Genomic DNA, 17,511 nt, shown 5'->3' with positions numbered 1-17,511 from the left:
TATCAGCCAAAATTTGGACCTGTTTTCCGGACCCTTCACAAAATTCTGGTAACACAAAATAAAAATTGAATTTTCATATGATGTATCATGTTGAAGGTCTGCTTGCTCTCTGTGGAGATTTTTTTCCAAAACATACATTACTGCATCAATTTCAATGAATCATTTGGTGCATCTTTTCAAATTGCTGACAATATTTTACACAACCAATTTATATCAGATCTTGTGAAAGAATATCTACTAACTCCTATCACAGAACATGAAACAGTCACCATGGAAGGGCCAATTCATCAGTTTTGCTTGGAGAGAAGGGAAAAACCACCTACCTAAAGCTAGTGGGGGCGCTTTTGTCATGCACAAAATTAAATAGAAGTCCTGAGCAATTCTGATAAAAATATAAAGAGTATAAAACTGAAGGTTCCACGCTTCGTGAATTTTATTAACAGCTTTTCTTCATTCCACCTAAATGCAGGTCAGTGTGACAGTGAATCATTTGAAAAAAACTTCTATTTCAACATTAAAATTTTATTTAAAAATCAACAACCATATAAAAAAAAACAATGGCAAGAATATTGATAAACAGAAAAAAAACTCATCCAGATTATACATAAATTTCCATTTCTTACCAATATTACTAAAAAAATCTAAATAAGTCACATTCAAATGAATTATTTTAAACAGTGCTGAAAAAATGCACATATATATTAAATATACTATAAGGTATCAAAATGGATACCACATACAATCATAACAACTTAGTCGCCCAATCCATAAACAGCAAAAACATTGAAATAAAACAAAGAGGATTTAAAGTTCTATCAATTAAATAAATTAAGCACAGAAAAATGCATGTGCAATGTCAATGTTTGATTATTTCATTCTTTTAATTTATTAATGGCTCAGATTGTTTTCTTAGCCAGCCAACAGTATCTAATTAGACTAACGATATGTAAGGGTTCAAATCAAAATAATAGTAATCAACGTTCCTCTTAAGCTGTGCAACAGTTCATGGTCAACGTGCTTCAGTGCATACCAAAACAATATGCAAGTGGAGTTTTGCTGATTTCCACTAAAATTTTATGACCTACACAAGTAAAAATTAAATAACAAGGAACATTTTTTTTTTATGATAAATGAAAGAATTATTTCTATGAAATCCACAGAATTTATGCAAAATGATTGAGTTTATATTCAGAAATTTTCTGAGTAAATAAAATTAAAAAAATAAAACAGTGTAAACAAAAGTACATATATAAAGATTTTACATATTTCTTAACCCCCCCCCCCCTAAAAAAACAGCTCTGCACTGTAAAAAAAACTAACTTAGCTGTATGCAGATTTCAAGCAAAAAATATTCATGAATTAAAGGAGCCAACTATCTAATGACATTTAAAAAAAATAACCATTTGTTAACCCAATCTTAACAAAAAAAAAAAAAAAAAAAGTTAAAAACTGGAATTTTATTTCATGTTACTCTTCCACCTAAAGGACATTCATATATTTAAGTTTTCAATTTAACATCAACCCCCCCCCCCCCCCCCCCCGCAAAGGAGAGAGATCCAAACACTCCCAAAAATTTATCTTTTATATATAATATAAGCATGTATACAATTGACAATATAAATCTCATTTCAAATATTCTCATAACAAGAGTAATATTTGCAGTTAAAATTCTCACGGCACATAGGTGTTGAAATAAAGCAATGCAGAGACGCTTCTTGGCGCTCTTGGTATAACATGCATCAGATGGCAGTGTAGTGTCCAGAACAGGCTACACCAAGCCTCATCTTTTAAAAAAACTTGTACAATGTACCAATATTGTGAAGATGCCCATATTAAAATATCAACAATTTCTGCTGTTCCCAAGGCAGATCTGGTCTTCCAAAATGTCCATAAACACTTGTCTTTTGATATATCGGGCTCTTGAGCTTAAGATCCCTATGAATATTATGAAAAATTATTACACCATTAAAAAAAATTATAAAACTGGATAAATTTCAATCGAAAAAACTTCATTCAACAAGTAAATTACTTTCAAAAATTATTCATGGTATCAGAACATTTTATATATTCATAATGTATCCTTACTTATTGATATTCTGATAATGCAAGGTTTGCTTGTGTGAGGAGGAATCCAGAATAATATACCATAATTTGTATAGGCGCAATGTAATTATTTCTTATAAGTTAAATCTTAATTATATCCCTTCCTTGGAATAAATTCTTAACTTTGGGTAGCTGTATTTAAGCTGTATGACATTGAAAAAAAAAAGCCCATTAAAAATTTTAATGTTTTTATATGCACATTTTTTATGTATTCTTTCTTTCCGGCCACCTTGTTGGGCAATTCGTCCATTGTCCTTTAATTCCTTCCATAGAAGAGCAAGATATATCTGCCTATTATAAAAATGTTCATTTGAGCTTGCTCTCTCTTTGTCCTTATCCAGACACTTTACTGGTAACCATAAGCAGGAATTTATTTTCCTTTTCACCCTTGTAATGAGTTAAAACGTTCAATGAGTTAAAAAAATGTATTAAATAACTGTATAAAGGGGAAGGGTGGCTGTGGAGGGATGAAGAGAAAACCTGTTCCCGAGATATATTGCCGGTACTTCAACTATTGCTCATATCTTTTCATTGAGACACAGCGATGGGCAATGATCTGGTTAGGAGGAGGTACTTCACTATAGATCATTCAAATTTGATATTCAATGCCTATATGTAAATGGATTAAATTAAATGGATAATCTAAGCAAAGCGAGATTATCCTAAAGAACACTTCTTTATTATAGCAATTTAGATCGTAGAGAATTTTTTTTTCCACCAAATGAGAAAAAAAAGCCGAAATTAATATGTTGTTGGGCAACATTTGCCAATTCTTGATACTTGACCAATTTGATCCTACAGTTATTTGCTAAATAAACATTTTGTCATGATTTGCACAATGGGGAGCCTTGTTAGACCCAGGCTGCAATTAAGGACACCAAATCCACCTCCTCTGATTACAAAACACAACATAGCAACTGCTGTAAAATCAGGAAGGAATCGTGCGAGATCTTAGAACTTCTAATCTAATATGCAAGTGTGCCACAAACAAAATGTTTGGAGTACTCAAGAGGTCTGGGAAATTTTCAATAAAAAAAATCCACCAAAATTGTGATTTTTACATAACATGCACAGATGTTGAGAGAGATGCTTTTCTACAAAGCTGGTATAAAAGTAACTGAATAACTGACTGAAAATGGCGCTTCACCTTGTTTACATCATGAAGATAGTTTAAATAGTTCTTTTACATCTTAAATGCATGTTTACTTTTTGCAAGCCAGGTGACCAATTTTCATGGACTTGGTATTAAACCAACATAAAATCGGAAAAATATGTGACCTTTTGTCTTAATTTGTGACTTTTTCATGTGTTGGTAGATGCCTTACATTTAAAATTCCATTGCACTTTTCTCTCTAACCCACTGATTTCTTCCGAAAGGGAATAAGACACCTGTTCACACTCCAAATTTTTTTTGCCCACTCCCTTAAGCTGTATGACTGATTTGAGTATCAAATCTTGAAAAAAACTATGCTTCAAATAAAATATGTTGAAACTATATATTACTGGAAGAAAAAAAAGTCTATTTTAAATTACTTTACCAACCACACAACTTAAACAGGGATTCTGTGGAAACTAGTTAACATAGAGAAAGCGATGAATGGTTAATTTTTTTCACCTTTTTTTTCTCCATCTTGCGAAGTGTTTTTCATTTTATTAGTCATAAATAAGTTTCTTGTACACTCAAATTATAAATGAAACTCACCTAATTATTTTACCCGGCCTTAAGTCAAAGTTATCCTTTACAATTTGAAGTAACTCCTTTTGCGTTTTCTGAGAAGTACCATATGAAAATACTGCAATCGATAATGGTTCGGCTATTCCAATTGCATAGGAAAGCTACAAAAGACAATTTACAACATTTCAATTTTGTTTGTGTCTGGCTACTTCAACACACTAAAAATATAGAACTAAAATAAAATTAAGCCTCTTTGGTGATGACTTTCATGTCACTTCCCATACATTTTTTATAATTTCCTGTTTTAGTTTTTACTTTTTATTTGGAAAATAGATGGCATCATTAATATGTTAACACAGCTGCACATACAGCACATTTCAGGATGTCACTCATTTATGAATATAAATGCTCGTTTGGCCTCTTTTTATGAGAAAGCAACTGAAATATTACAAAATTGTGATTTTATCGTAAAGGAAGAAACTTGTGTATTAGTTGAATACCACCCTGCGGATAATCATGAACATGCATCAATTGTATGTATCAGGTTACCAATAAAAATATCCACGAACATTCTGACACCACCCACCTATTTATACACATACAAATTGCTTTCTTTTGGTATGAAAATTTTCAGAGCAGTTTTCTAGTTGTAATAACTTTAGCTCTCTGTGTGTGGCACAAGTCTGTCTTGCTAGCTACATCCATTTCTAAAACTCAAAGCAACATTAAGTCCCAACTCTTGTTTATACACATTGTACCGCCATCTGATTCTTACATTTCGACCTACATCCAGATTTACATTCCTTTATTTGTATAGGTGCACACCCCAAAGCAGAATGTTTAGCACTGTTCTGCGACGAGCCCTCGGCTGACTGGAAATGTTCTGGGGTAAAAATCCCCATACATGTAATAGTGTTTTTTGCACTTTTTCTTAAAATTCTTCCAAATTGTTCTGCAGTAGCGCTAATTGTTCTGCGACGTACGTCGCAGATTTTGGCACATTCTGCTTTGGGGGGGGGGGGGTGCACATTTGCCTTCTAATGTTTTTCCTCTCCACAATGTTTTGAACTTAGTTTTTCTAATAATTTTGGGCAATTCATTGTTACAGAAACAAATAGATATGCAAAAAAACCTATAATACCCGAAAATAGATTTCCTACACACATCTTCATCTACTTGGTTATTCAATTTTGTCCAATTAAAATATTAGAGTATACACAAAGAAATGTTCTACAAATACAAGTCCAACTATTCATAGTCAGACAGTTCGTCACAAGATTCATCACCACTGCTGCTACTATGTGGATTAAATTCAATTTTCTAAAAACTAAAATCAGATTTTTCTTTTTAGCAAAAAACACAAATAGTAAAAATTTTATTTTTGCTTCTCTGCAATCCCCAATGGTAAGCAACTTTTTTTGCTCTCTCAGTGATTTATTTCTTCTCCCATCAAATATCAGTAGTAATAATTATAAATTAATAATAAATTTTACTGATCTGCATTGCAACTGGTACAATGGAAATAATCAAACTCCGTAAAATGTCATATCTTTTTCAAGACTAATATTTTGTGCAGGTAATAGTGCCAGCCCCCAAATCTGAGAATAAACCGAAGAGAAATACTCTAGCCTTTTCTATTTATACTTTACGCATATTCCTATGCTGTCCCAAAAGGGTGAAAAGAAAAAGTATATTTTAAACACTCATGTTATCAAAACATGAACAAAAGCGGACACTGCTCACCAGCAGTTTATTTAACCAGTTGGGGCGAAGAATAGGAAAACATATTCCCAGGAGAAGCCCATTATACGAAGGGCTCTGTGCTCATCATTGCCGAAATAAGGAGAGATATCTCCCAATTGCCAAAATACAAAGCACAAAGTTAGGCGAGATATCTCTTGAAAATGCCACCGAGAAGGTTACATGAACTATTTTCAAAAATTTTCTGGTGCAGTACAGGGTGTACATAATTAAAGTTCACTTGTTATAGCTATCTATTGCTGTAACTATTCATAAGAAAATTATGAAAATTTGGAAATGCCTTAATAGAAGTGTTAAAGGAGAGAAATCGAAGGAAAAACCATCAGTTCCAACATTCATCACTATAGAGGATGTTTTCTATACAAATTGTAATGTACATGCTAATAATGTCTTGCAAACAAGGGATCCAACAACTTAAGCTTTATGGCAGGATATCTAAACATCAACACAGCCATTTTCCCATTCTTATTTCTCTACTGAAGATTATGATGTCGACTTTACAATGTGAATTTTGAATGTGTTTTGCTGGTGAAACTCTTATGAACACAGTGATTCTGCACTAACAGTTATGCCAAGGTTTTCTGCTTCAAAAGAGCAAAAAAAATTCTCCCCATCTTTCCCCATTGAGAGTCCTTAAGTTTCTGATAAGTACTTATGGCTGTAGAAAGCTTAGAACATGCTAACTTTAATTATAGACACCCCAGTACCATTGAGACAAGATCACCACTAGATATACCTAAAACCTCCACAAGGATTACTATTGGCCAAGTATAGATATGCTGGTATCACTTGGGCAATAAATAAAATGTGTTCTTTAAAATTTTTCATGAGTCAGTAAACTTCCAGAATAGAATCATAAGCAAAACAGTGAGTCCTGAAAGATTTCTGGACATGCTATTTCAATAAGTTTAGTCTTATGAAATATACTTTTATTTTATACAACTGTTCAAGTGAACAGTGCTCAATTAAAATAAAGAATTTGGTTATTACCTGTACCAAACACCTTTGACACAGACCAGCTTTAACAAGTGACTTTGCAACCCATCTTGCTGCATACGCTGCTGACCTGTCAACTTTAGTTGGATCTTTACCTGAAAATGCACCACCTCCATGTGCACCCCAGCCTCCATAAGTATCAACAATTATTTTGCGACCCGTTAAACCTGCATCACCCTAAAAAAATAGAAAAAATTCAGTTTCATTCAATACAGAAAAGTTTTAATGCAATACTAATTAATGACACTAGTAAACAATTGTTTACTAAATGACTTAGTAAACAATTTTTGGCCAAAACCATGCACTAGCAACCAATTATCTGTGGTAGTTATTGATATTGTCCGTCTATTTGTCTATTCTTTTTGCCTCTGCTCACAATATATTACATTCTTTTTTTTACGAGGAGTCTTTCAAAGTTCAGGCTGTCAACTCTCTTCCTGAATGCACAGCAAATTATGAAGGCATGCAAGTTTTTTATGAATGATGCTCCTTCGAAACACCTTTCAAAAGCAGTGCGAAATGTTTAAATTACAAGGTCCAATCCGATGAACTGGATGGTTTCATTGTGAGCTGTTCATTCTTTTTTAAAAAGGGATTTATATTTTACTATTCAATGCTAGTATCATCGTTTTTGCCAAATTAAGAATTTTTATTTCTAGCTCTTCGCAGAGATTTGTAAACAGTTCATGGTTTATACTTTGAAAGTAAAAAAAAATTCAAGGATTATTCAAGCACTTTCCCATGCAAAATTAAAAAATTCAAGGACATTCATATCGTGGTAAATAAAAATCTTTTTTTCAAAAAATGAAAAATTGAATTTTTTAAATTTATATTCAACATTTACTAATTTTTTCATTTCAAGTTTCAGATGCTAATTTGTCAAATATATAATTATTCTTAAAATGATTACATTGTCTAGAAGTTGAAATGAGAACTATAAAGGTCTTGCTTTAAAAAATAACCCCATTGTAGTTTTTAGTATACATATGATATTAAAATAGAAATCATTATACGTTTGAAAGTGTTTTAAAATTTGAAAAAAAAATATCAGAAAGCATGAAGTCGTATGTAGAGGGGGCCCATACGACCCATATTTTCATGTAATTTTGGCCATTCCGACTTAATCACAAAAATGTTACATTATTTCCCATATTTTCAACAAAGCGAATTCAAATTTTTTTATTCTTTACTGAAATTAAGTATTAAAATTATTTTCTCAATCCAATCTCAAGTTATATTATGATAATTATAGCTTTAAATGTGAATATTCATTTCTCATATTTGCCAAATGTTTTTTTAAATGTTTTTCCCCCATACAACTCATTTAAATCCACTGCTTCAATGCAATGGTGCTTCATTTTCTGCCTTTGGAGATTTTAGCAACTTTGCTTACCTTTGGCATCATTTTTGGTGACAATTGGCAATTTCCCTGTATTTTTTATTGAGGAAATATGGCCAGCTTTTCAATTTTTTGCAACCAAAATTAATTAATTTAAGTCAAATATATTTTGAAGCGATATCTTGAACACAGTGTTTTGCTGCCAGATATTAGGCAACAATTAAAAAAGAATTCAAGCACTTATAAGCACTTCAAAATGAACCTTTTTTTCCAAGGACTGTACGAACCCTGTTGTTTATGCCTCTCAATTGTCTTCCGTATTTTTAAAACATGCAATGTTATTGAGTAGCATCAGAATCATAAAACCTAGAATAGGCCTATGTATCCAACTGCTTTGTTGTGTAAACTGTTGTTTCCCCTATACACAAAATGTGCACCCCCATAATTTTCAATGATGAATGTTAGTTACTGTGCAATGAATAGTCCAAGACCATGAAGTAGTAAATACAAAATTATTTTTTCCAGCCACACAGAAGTTTTTAATGGCCACGATCCGCGTACAACTCCCCACAAAAATAACATGAAAAAATGATACAATTCCAGTTTTGGCCAAATCATCAATTGCAATCTACTGCAATTATACTATTTGGCAATATATCGATATGTGTGATTTCCTCTTCATTGAAAAACAGTTACATGAATTTCGTCGACAGGATTTGTTAAAAAAAGGAGGACATTTTAACCAAAAAGTAGGAAAAGTAGATAAATAGGAGCCCCGGAGATGTTTCTATGAATTGCAACACTAACTCACTAGCATTAAAAAAAAAAGAAGTGATATTTAAATTTAAAAACTGAACAGCACTTACCATGGGTCCACCAATTATGAAATTGCCACACGGATTAATGTGATAAATTGTTTGATCATCAAGATAATTTGATGGAATAACATCACGGATAACATATTCCATGATTTCCTTTCTCAGCTGAGGCAACGAGATCTGTTCTGAATGTTGAACTGATATAACAACTGTATGAACTCGTTGAGGAACAGCTGCACCATGCTCAAAAGTGTATTCACATGTAACCTACATAACATAAAATGTCACTGTTAAAAAGAATTTTAAAAAGGGCATAAAATTTAATGAATTTTAACATTTCTCATGAGCATTTTGTATTAATAATTTTGAGTCCATTAAATTATGGTAATTTCAATGTCCAGATTACAATATTCAGTTTTCAACATGATACCTGGGTTGAATTTCTACATAAGCAAGCGAAGCATTTGGCCCCCTTCCCCAAGTTTGAAAAAGTTTATTTACTAGCGATCAAACATCTTCAACCCTAGTTGTGGAATAGTCTGGCTCCAACTTACACACAAGTATTTAAAACAAAAGGAAGTATACATACATAAATAAAAAAAACAACCGCCAATCAGATTTTTCGTTACAAATTTTAAAAGACATATTTGCAAATGAAATTGACAATATCACACTTTTAATGTCTTAAATAAAAATGGTATGGTTGGTAAATTGACCAATTATCAATATTTGAAAATTTTAGTTGAGTTACATAGACTTGATTAACCTGATGAAAACTCATTAAAATTTTATTAAAAATTTACAAATAAACTTCATTTAACAAAACTGATCATAGTTTCAGAAGACAAGACTGATATTCATCAGACTGATATCTTGACTGCGATTATAGCAGTTTTCATATTTCTCAGCTCCATCCAGTAAAATTTAAAAGCAACAGATTCTCTAAAAGATTTTCCTATAGTTTCAAGACAAGCCAATGGCAGTATGAAGCTTAAAAATCAACTAATCGAAAAAGTATGATTTTCTAATTTAAGCAAAAGAAATTTTATGACTTAATTAATTGAATATGATAGTTCAGTATATTTAATTCTTCTAGCCAGTAAACTTAATTTGTTAATCTACTCCTGTATTTGTTTACCTTTTGTGAATTGATGCATGAAATGAATGAAAATTTTAAGAGTTAGTATTGGTAACTATTTTGATATTATGTATTTTATAAGTGGTCAGCATTAAAAAATAAACGATTAAAAATGTTCAGATAATCAGTTAAAGATAAATCAGTTGATTGATTCAAATTTCTTGATTGCCAAGTTAAAAATTTTAAATTAATTCCTATCTCTAATCTTAAACATATTGTACCAAAATGGTAGTGAAGTAAGGTTTGAATTTCACCTACTCTCCTCTAAAAGTTATAGATCTGATATACCAATAATTTTCCCCTACTGGGTAAATATAAAATCAATCTTTTAACTTTAAAAGAAAGAAGATAACTTTAAAGTATATAATGCTCACGAATAATTTGATATTGGCAGAAACACAAGTATCCTAAATTTTTTCCTTCATACCTGGGTCTTGCTATCAGGCCTTGCCCACCATAATATACCGTTCCTTCTCAATTCAGAGATTTTTGCATTCAATTTATGAGCTAAAACAACAGTCAGAGGCATACATTCATCAGTTTCATCAGTGGCATAACCAAACATCAACCCCTGCAAGGAAATATAGATATAAATTCAATAAATCAATATTGCATTCACGAATTCCCGATGTAGCATTTGTTGAAACTATTACTAAAAACTTATATCATATACAATGAAAACTCGCTACAGCGATACACAGTATAACGATAAATCCCCCTTTACAACAATATGTGTTTAAATCTTGTTTGATATCGCAATGCTAAACTCCTCTCTATATGACATCCTTGTCTACGATGAACTCTTATATAACAATATTTCTAAGATTTTGAAACCTCTTTGCAGGGGCAATGCATCTAACTGCAAGGTTTCACTGTATTGCAAAAGGCAATACAATAACTGTGGATCATGTAATTTTTATCGATATACGCTGAAAATTAAATGGATTAGTTTTAGATTTTCAGGAAGACTAATTTTACTAAAGATAACTTTTTATTACCTGATCACCAGCTCCAATATTATCTTCATCTCTATCTTTGTGGACTCCACTAGCAATGTCAGGACTCTGTTCTTCAATTGCAATTACAAGATTACAAGTTTTATAATCAAATCCTGTAATAGAATATAACAAAATTCATTCTATAGACATATCAAAGTCATTTAAAAAAAATGAAAGACATTTTTACACTCATCTACCATTAACTTAAAAAATAGATGGCAACATATACTAAGACCTGTATCAATATAAGTATACCTTTGAATTTCTGAAGATATATATGTAACTTGTTCTACAACAGGGTTATGTAAACTGAAAAGCGAAAAAAACTGGTAAGGCATGCGTATGCGAATAAAGAGATATGGAACCAATCAGAGTACGGCGATGCGGTCGGCAACGCCTATACGTATAACACAACAAGTGTCTGGCATAGTTGTTAGATTGGTTACTGCTGCTACAATGACAGGTTATCGAGATTTAAGTGAGTTTGAACATGGTGTTATAGTCGGCCCACGAGAGATGGGACATAGCATCTCCGAGGTAGAGATGAAATTTGGATTTTCACGTATGACCATTTCACGAGTGTACCGTGAATATCGGGAATCCGGTAAAAAATTAAATCTATGACATCGTTGCGGCCGGAAAAAGATCATGCAAGAACGGGACCAACGACGACTGACGAGAATCATTAAACGTGACAGACGTGCAACCCTTCCGCAAATTGCTGCAGATTTCAATGCTGGGCCATCAACAAGTGTCAGCGTGCGAACCATTCAACGAAACATCATCGATATGGGCTTTCGGAGCCGATGGTATGTTGACAACCTCATGAATCTATGGACCCTACATGTCAACAGGGGACTGTTCAAGCTGGTGGAGGCTCCGTGATGGTATGGGGCGTGTGCAGTTGGCGTGATATGGGACCCCTGATACGTCTAGATACGACTCTGACAGGTACGTAAGCATCCTGTCTGATCACCTGCACCCATTCATGTCCATTGTGCATTCCGACGGACTTGGACAATTTCAGCAGGACAATGCGACACCCCACACGTCCAGAATTGCTACAAAGTGGCTCCAGGAACACTCGTCTGACTTTAGACACTTCCGCTGGCCACCAAAATCCCCAGACATGAACATTATTGAACATATCTGGGATGCCTTGCAACGTGCTGTTCAGAAGAGATCTCCACCCCCTCTTACTCCTACGGATTTATGGACAGCCCTGCAGGATTCATGGTGTCAATTACCTCCAGCACTATTTCAGACATTAGTCGAGTCCATGCCACATCGTGTTGCGGCACTTCTGCGTGCTCGCGGGGCCCCTACACGATATTAGGCAGGTGTACCAGTTTTTTTGGCTTTTCATGGTAAATAATAATATACATCTCAAATTAAATAAAATTATGTTAGGTTTGCAGATGTTTAACAAATATTTAAACTTTATTTAATAAATCTTTCTCGAACATCTTTACTTTGAACCACAACTTTTGTTTTCTGTATAATTAGGTTGTTTTTCTATTATAAAAATATCTCTTAAATAGAGAGAGAATGCTTTCGTTCCTATTCTATTCATAAAATACACCATTTTCAAAAGAATTTTAACACAATTACAGAATTAACATACCCTTTTACAATAATTTTGACATGCATAACAAAATTCAATCTCAAATTATAACAAAAGAATTAAAAAGTTTCAAAAGTACAGACAACGTGAAAAAATATATCTCAAAAGATAATTTATCAACAGATCCTAGAAAGCAGTAACATTGGGTTAAGAAAAAAAAATCCAAAAAATTTATGCAAGCCATAAACAAGCTTGATTGTGACTATATCTCCCTTTGGAAGGTAGCACCTATTTTGTCTGATCAGAAATTTTATCTTGGATGGCCCAGATGGTTGGAACTAACACTAATTTACCGCATACCAACTCCGGTCATATATCGCCATACGGCAATTTTCAACCATAGGAGTTAGGTGGGAAATGAAGGCTCCCATCCATCGGTGGTCGCCCCAGGTTCGACAGGTAAAGAACTTACTTCTAACGTTCTATGCCCGGAATCGAATCCATGGACCTTGATGGTAACCTTCGTAGCGGCAGATGAACATCTTACCACGGCGCCACTCGGGCGTTTGGAACTAACACTGGTACGACTTCAGGCATTAATCAGTAAGCAGAATATAGGAATATCTTATCAAGGATCTGTAAAGCTTTTTATGTAAAAGGTTGTTTTTTAAAAAAATGATTAATTTTGTGGAAATCAAAAGAATCTAGTTAATTTGAACAAAAGGAATAAAATGTCATATTCTTGGTTTTGAAAATTTTAATTTTGTGAAGGGTCTGTTTTTCAGATCTGTAATTTTGCGAATAGTCCAGAAAACAGATTAAATGATAGCAAGACAAACCCCTGGTTACAATATGGGAAGGCTTTTTGTTTGCTTTTCTCAAAGGAGGCCAGGATTCTGAACACTATCAGGATTGTCTTAGAAACCACTTTCTGAAGAAAGTTTGAGGAAGTGATTAGATATTCTAGCAAATAAATTGTCAAGTCTGTGCAAAAAAAAATTCAAGAAGAATTATCTACCTTAATAGAATAGCGAGAACTTAGTCCAGACCTAAATCCAATGAGAAATCTTAGCATACGATGTTATGTAAAACAAGTATAAGTGACAGCTTTCAAGAGGAAGGGTAAGAAAGATAACATCAAATGAAATTGGTTGAAAATTGATCCTGAACTCAAATAAGTTAATTGACAGCATGCCTGATAATATTTCAAAGTTATCTGCAAAAAAAATGATTTTCGAAATTCATTATAGTTCTTGTGAAGGGTCACAGCAGTAGCAGGGCGTTTCCCTAGATCAGTTCAAATGTAGAGAGATTATCATTTGGGTCCCAGATTTAATCTGACATTGTCCCAATTAAGCCAAATCAGAGGTTCACATTTCTCATTGTCTAAGATTATCGAGGTCATAAAGGATAGATGAAAATTTTCATGTATAGTCATGAAAATTTTCAAACCTCACATAGTGAAGAAAATAAAACACATTGAAACACTACAATTTCAGAACTTTCATTTTTCATTATATATATTTTTTACCTTTAGAAGAATCGTCATATCCTATGTGCTTTATCGTATCTCTCACCACTTTTTGATAATTCACAACTGCATTAGAAGTGATTTCACCACATACCAATACCATTCCAGTTTTTGTAACAGTTTCTATTAAAAATTAAATTTGCAATTAAATCAGGTCAATGAAACAAACTAAGATAAGTGGTTTCAGAAAGATGGTTCTTACAAGGGGTTACCAAGGACACAGTGGGATAAGTTTCGGAACAAAGAAATTATTTAACAATAAAAATAAAGAGATTGATAGCACTGTAGGTCCTTGGTTCCCTTTGTGTTCCAACACAATAATTTATTAAATTACCACATGCAACTTTTGCATCAGGATCTTGAGCAAGATGGGCATCCAATATGGCATCACTAACTTCATCACAAATTTTATCTATGAAATGGAAAAAAATACAAATTAAAATCGATGTTTTAAAAAAAAAATTTACTAGATTTATTTGAATTTTTAATTCAGAATACTTGAATTGGTATTTTCATAGGAAAAAACTTTCTCAGAAATAATGGCAGTGAAATTTCTTTACATATTATTATAAGAAGCAAAAAACTAGGTTTTAAATTACTTCCCAATTACTGATATGGTGTACAAAAAATTCTTATATCAGTGGTTCTCAAAATATGTCAGAGTTGCTGATATTGACATGTGCCTGTTCAGGGTTTTCTTGTGGTTCTTTGTCAGGCAATTTGGGAGAGAAATAAATGAACATTGGCAAAGACAACCTCGGGTGCAAAAGTTTAAAAACCACTGTTTTATATGGATCTGTAGACACATTTAAAGCTGTTACAATATACATTAAGGAATTGATCAGTAAATAAATTGAGCACAAGATTTTTTTGGACATTAAAAACTTATTTCAATACACCTTCCTGAAATGTTTTTTTTTTCCAGCCCATCATTGACAATTTCTACTTGGCGCTCACGTCTGCAGATGGCCACTTTCTTATGAAAAATGAAGTGGCCGTCTTATCACTATATGCATATTTTGGAACAAAATGGTGTTTTCTGTAAATGAGTGGATATACAGTGACAAACATGGGACCCCTCTTGATCCCTTGCTCGCTAGTTCTGTTTTGATCACTCACTGAACTGGTCCCTTCTCAGTTTTGATCATTCACTGACCTGGCTCCTCTCTAGTTCACTGTTTTGATCACTCTCATGCTTGCACATCCTCTAGATCGCTATTTTGATCGATCACTGAGGTCACTTTATGTTTACACACACTATAGGCAGGGCCGCAACTATGGGGGTGGGGGAGCTGGCGGGTTTCGTGCCCCGGGTGCTGGACCAGAGAAGGCGCAAATTTCATTCTCAAACCTTACCTTCAACATTACAAGGGGGCGCCAAAATGCGCACTTGCCCCGGGTGACCAAGCATCTAGTCGCAGCCCTGTCTATAGGTCACTGTTTCGGTCATCTAGAGTGCTTCTTTTGATCACTGGTTCACCCGATCCCTTGCTCTCTAGGCAAAGGCATATTTATAGTTGTGTGCGCCCTTCTCGCATTCTTTATGTATACATTTTTCTCTCAACATCACATTCTTTAAATTTTCCACCACTTTGAAATTTCCGCCCTGGGCTATAGTCCAGTTACAACCTTAATTTAGGCTTAGAACAATGCCGGCATATTGGCGGGAACACGTGGTTACCGGTAGTGACTGATGTTAGATTGAACTGTGTCTAATATTAATTACATTCATTTTTAACGATGATCTATCAAAATTTTTGAACTCACCTGGGTGCCCTTCACCGACAGATTCCGATGTAAATAAGAATTTGTCACCAACACCATGGTTCTCCCGGAGCCCATCCGAAAATACATTGTTGTGATTGATGCCGTTGGCAAGTGGTGAAATCGTGCCGTTCGGAATCGCCTTAACTTTCTTCTCATACAAATTATTAGGCATAATTTGAACGCCTAGAGTCGTCATTTTTATCTATATAATTGGATTTACAAGGATAGAAATTCAAGAAGCGAATGCAAGATGATTTATGTTTCGTACAATCAATGCCTGAATATTTATATACAAGTCTGAAACCGACTTCTTTCTCCCCACCTACCCATCTCAGCCTCGCCAATTAGGGAACACGTGACTGATGACGTCTCCTCTATCGACTGTGCCCATTGGTGGATTCATTAATGACGTCAACGAGAGATAGAAACTTCCGATAATAATATTTGGAGTGTTTGAATTTCAGCGCCTTCTCTTAAAAACATGAAATAAAATTGAGCTTTTTGGAAAAAAACCTAAAAAAAAATTACTTATCATCATCAAATCTATATTAATTCTACTTTCCAGATATTTACATGAAAAACATGTGAAAACGCTAATTTACAGTTTCTTTTTTAATTCCATCTTGATGATATTTAATATATCCATATAAAGATCATTATTTCTCGTCTTACACAAAAGCCTGGAATAAGCATAAATACTACTTTTGAAAATCGTGAAATAACTGAAAATATGACAGCTCAACAAGAATAAATTCAAAGTAATGGCTATATTTGTGGGGCTATTCGGAATCGTAGAACTGTGGTTCTCGATTTGATTATGGACGCACTTGAAACACAGAACACTTTTGACACCCACGGGATCAAAAATTTAGTACGTTAACAAGAAGTGTCCGTTAATCTGTGGCGTCTTAACGTATGGGCGCAACCGTTCACTGCCCAGGGCCCCAGAAAAACAAGAAGTAGTTTCAGGCAGGGAGTCAGAAAAATTACTTGGCCCGAGGGCCATTGATACTCTTAAGACGGCCCTGCCGTTAATTGATAGTAAAATGCAGAGTCCCGTTGACGTAATTAAAAAAAGTGTCCTTTAACGGGAGGTATCCGCTAACGGGCAGTGCCCGGTATGGGAGGTTCCACTGCAGAAATGGAAATATGGAAATGATAATTGAATGTAAATTTTATTTTAGGTCAAATAGCTGTGCAGCTCAGTGGTGTAACGAATAGATGACAGGGTTAAGCGTGTGCGTAATTAATTTCTGCATAGAAATAAGTTCAAAGATGAACCATTATTTTACCTCCCGAAGGGCCTATTTTTTCATGAATTTTTGGGCCCCCCTCTTTGTAGCAGACGCATGGGGAGGGGGAAGAAGCCCGTGTCTATAATACAAAAGGCTGCCTGTTTCGGGTTCCTGAAAATTTTCTGGCCCTGGGTACATGCCCTGTTTGCTCATGCGAGAAACTGACCTGGTACGTCGTATCCATCGAAAAATTAATCGATGGATTTCAAACACAGGGCCGTCTAAACAGCATCATGGAGCCCCTGGCAGGGCCGGATTAAAACGTTTGAAGGCCCTAAGCACTTGAATGGTTTTGGTGATCCCCCTCCGCATGGCCGATATTACATTAGTTTTGGTGAACCATAATCATTGGGTACCTGTTCTTTCAGATGCATTTTCGAGTTGCAATCTTTTAGTATTTCTTTTACTTCTACGCTATAGATCGAACTAAAGATCTATTAGATACTAGTAGATCTATTTATCATATTGCTTGGGAATGATAATGATTTGTTTTATTAATGCGTGGGTCTCACCAGGAGCGTAGCTA

General features: G+C 34.0%; 1 protein-coding gene across 1 annotated transcript; it reads right to left on the bottom strand.

The window, feature by feature from the left end:
* Positions 1 to 415: 415 nt before the first annotated feature.
* LOC149072603 (S-adenosylmethionine synthase-like) lies at positions 416 to 16,042 on the bottom strand. The gene is made up of 9 exons (XM_089246438.1): positions 15,691 to 16,042; positions 14,258 to 14,335; positions 13,924 to 14,046; positions 10,829 to 10,941; positions 10,258 to 10,401; positions 8,741 to 8,959; positions 6,530 to 6,712; positions 3,806 to 3,939; positions 416 to 1,935 (listed from the first exon to the last, which is right to left on the bottom strand). Exons 1-9 carry the CDS (start codon positions 15,884 to 15,886, stop codon positions 1,833 to 1,835), a joined length of 1,293 nt encoding a protein of 430 aa, XP_089102564.1. The 5' UTR covers positions 15,887 to 16,042; the 3' UTR covers positions 416 to 1,832.
* Between the last annotated feature and the right edge of the window lie 1,469 nt (positions 16,043 to 17,511).

Source organism: Pholcus phalangioides, unplaced genomic scaffold (assembly GCF_987345545.1).
Source record: "Pholcus phalangioides strain wild (caught in Gottingen) unplaced genomic scaffold, Ppha-v1.0 ptg000017l_1, whole genome shotgun sequence".
Taxonomy (NCBI): Eukaryota; Metazoa; Arthropoda; class Arachnida; order Araneae; family Pholcidae; genus Pholcus; species Pholcus phalangioides.
Note: the sequence above shows the minus strand (reverse complement) of the source record. Positions and strands in the feature narration are given on the sequence as shown.

Excerpts from the sequence above, each read along its gene's own strand:
- LOC149072603 (XM_089246438.1), bottom strand. The coding sequence starts at position 15,886 with ATGACGACTCTAGGCGTTCAAATTATGCCTAATAATTTGTATGAGAAG. Across the intron at positions 14,047-14,257 it reads TGATGCAAAAGTTGCATGTG|AAACTGTTACAAAAACTGGA; the intron begins GTAATTTAATAA and ends AATTTTTAATAG. Across the intron at positions 6,713-8,740 it reads TCATAATTGGTGGACCCATG|GGTGATGCAGGTTTAACGGG; the intron begins GTAAGTGCTGTT and ends CTATTTTTTTAG.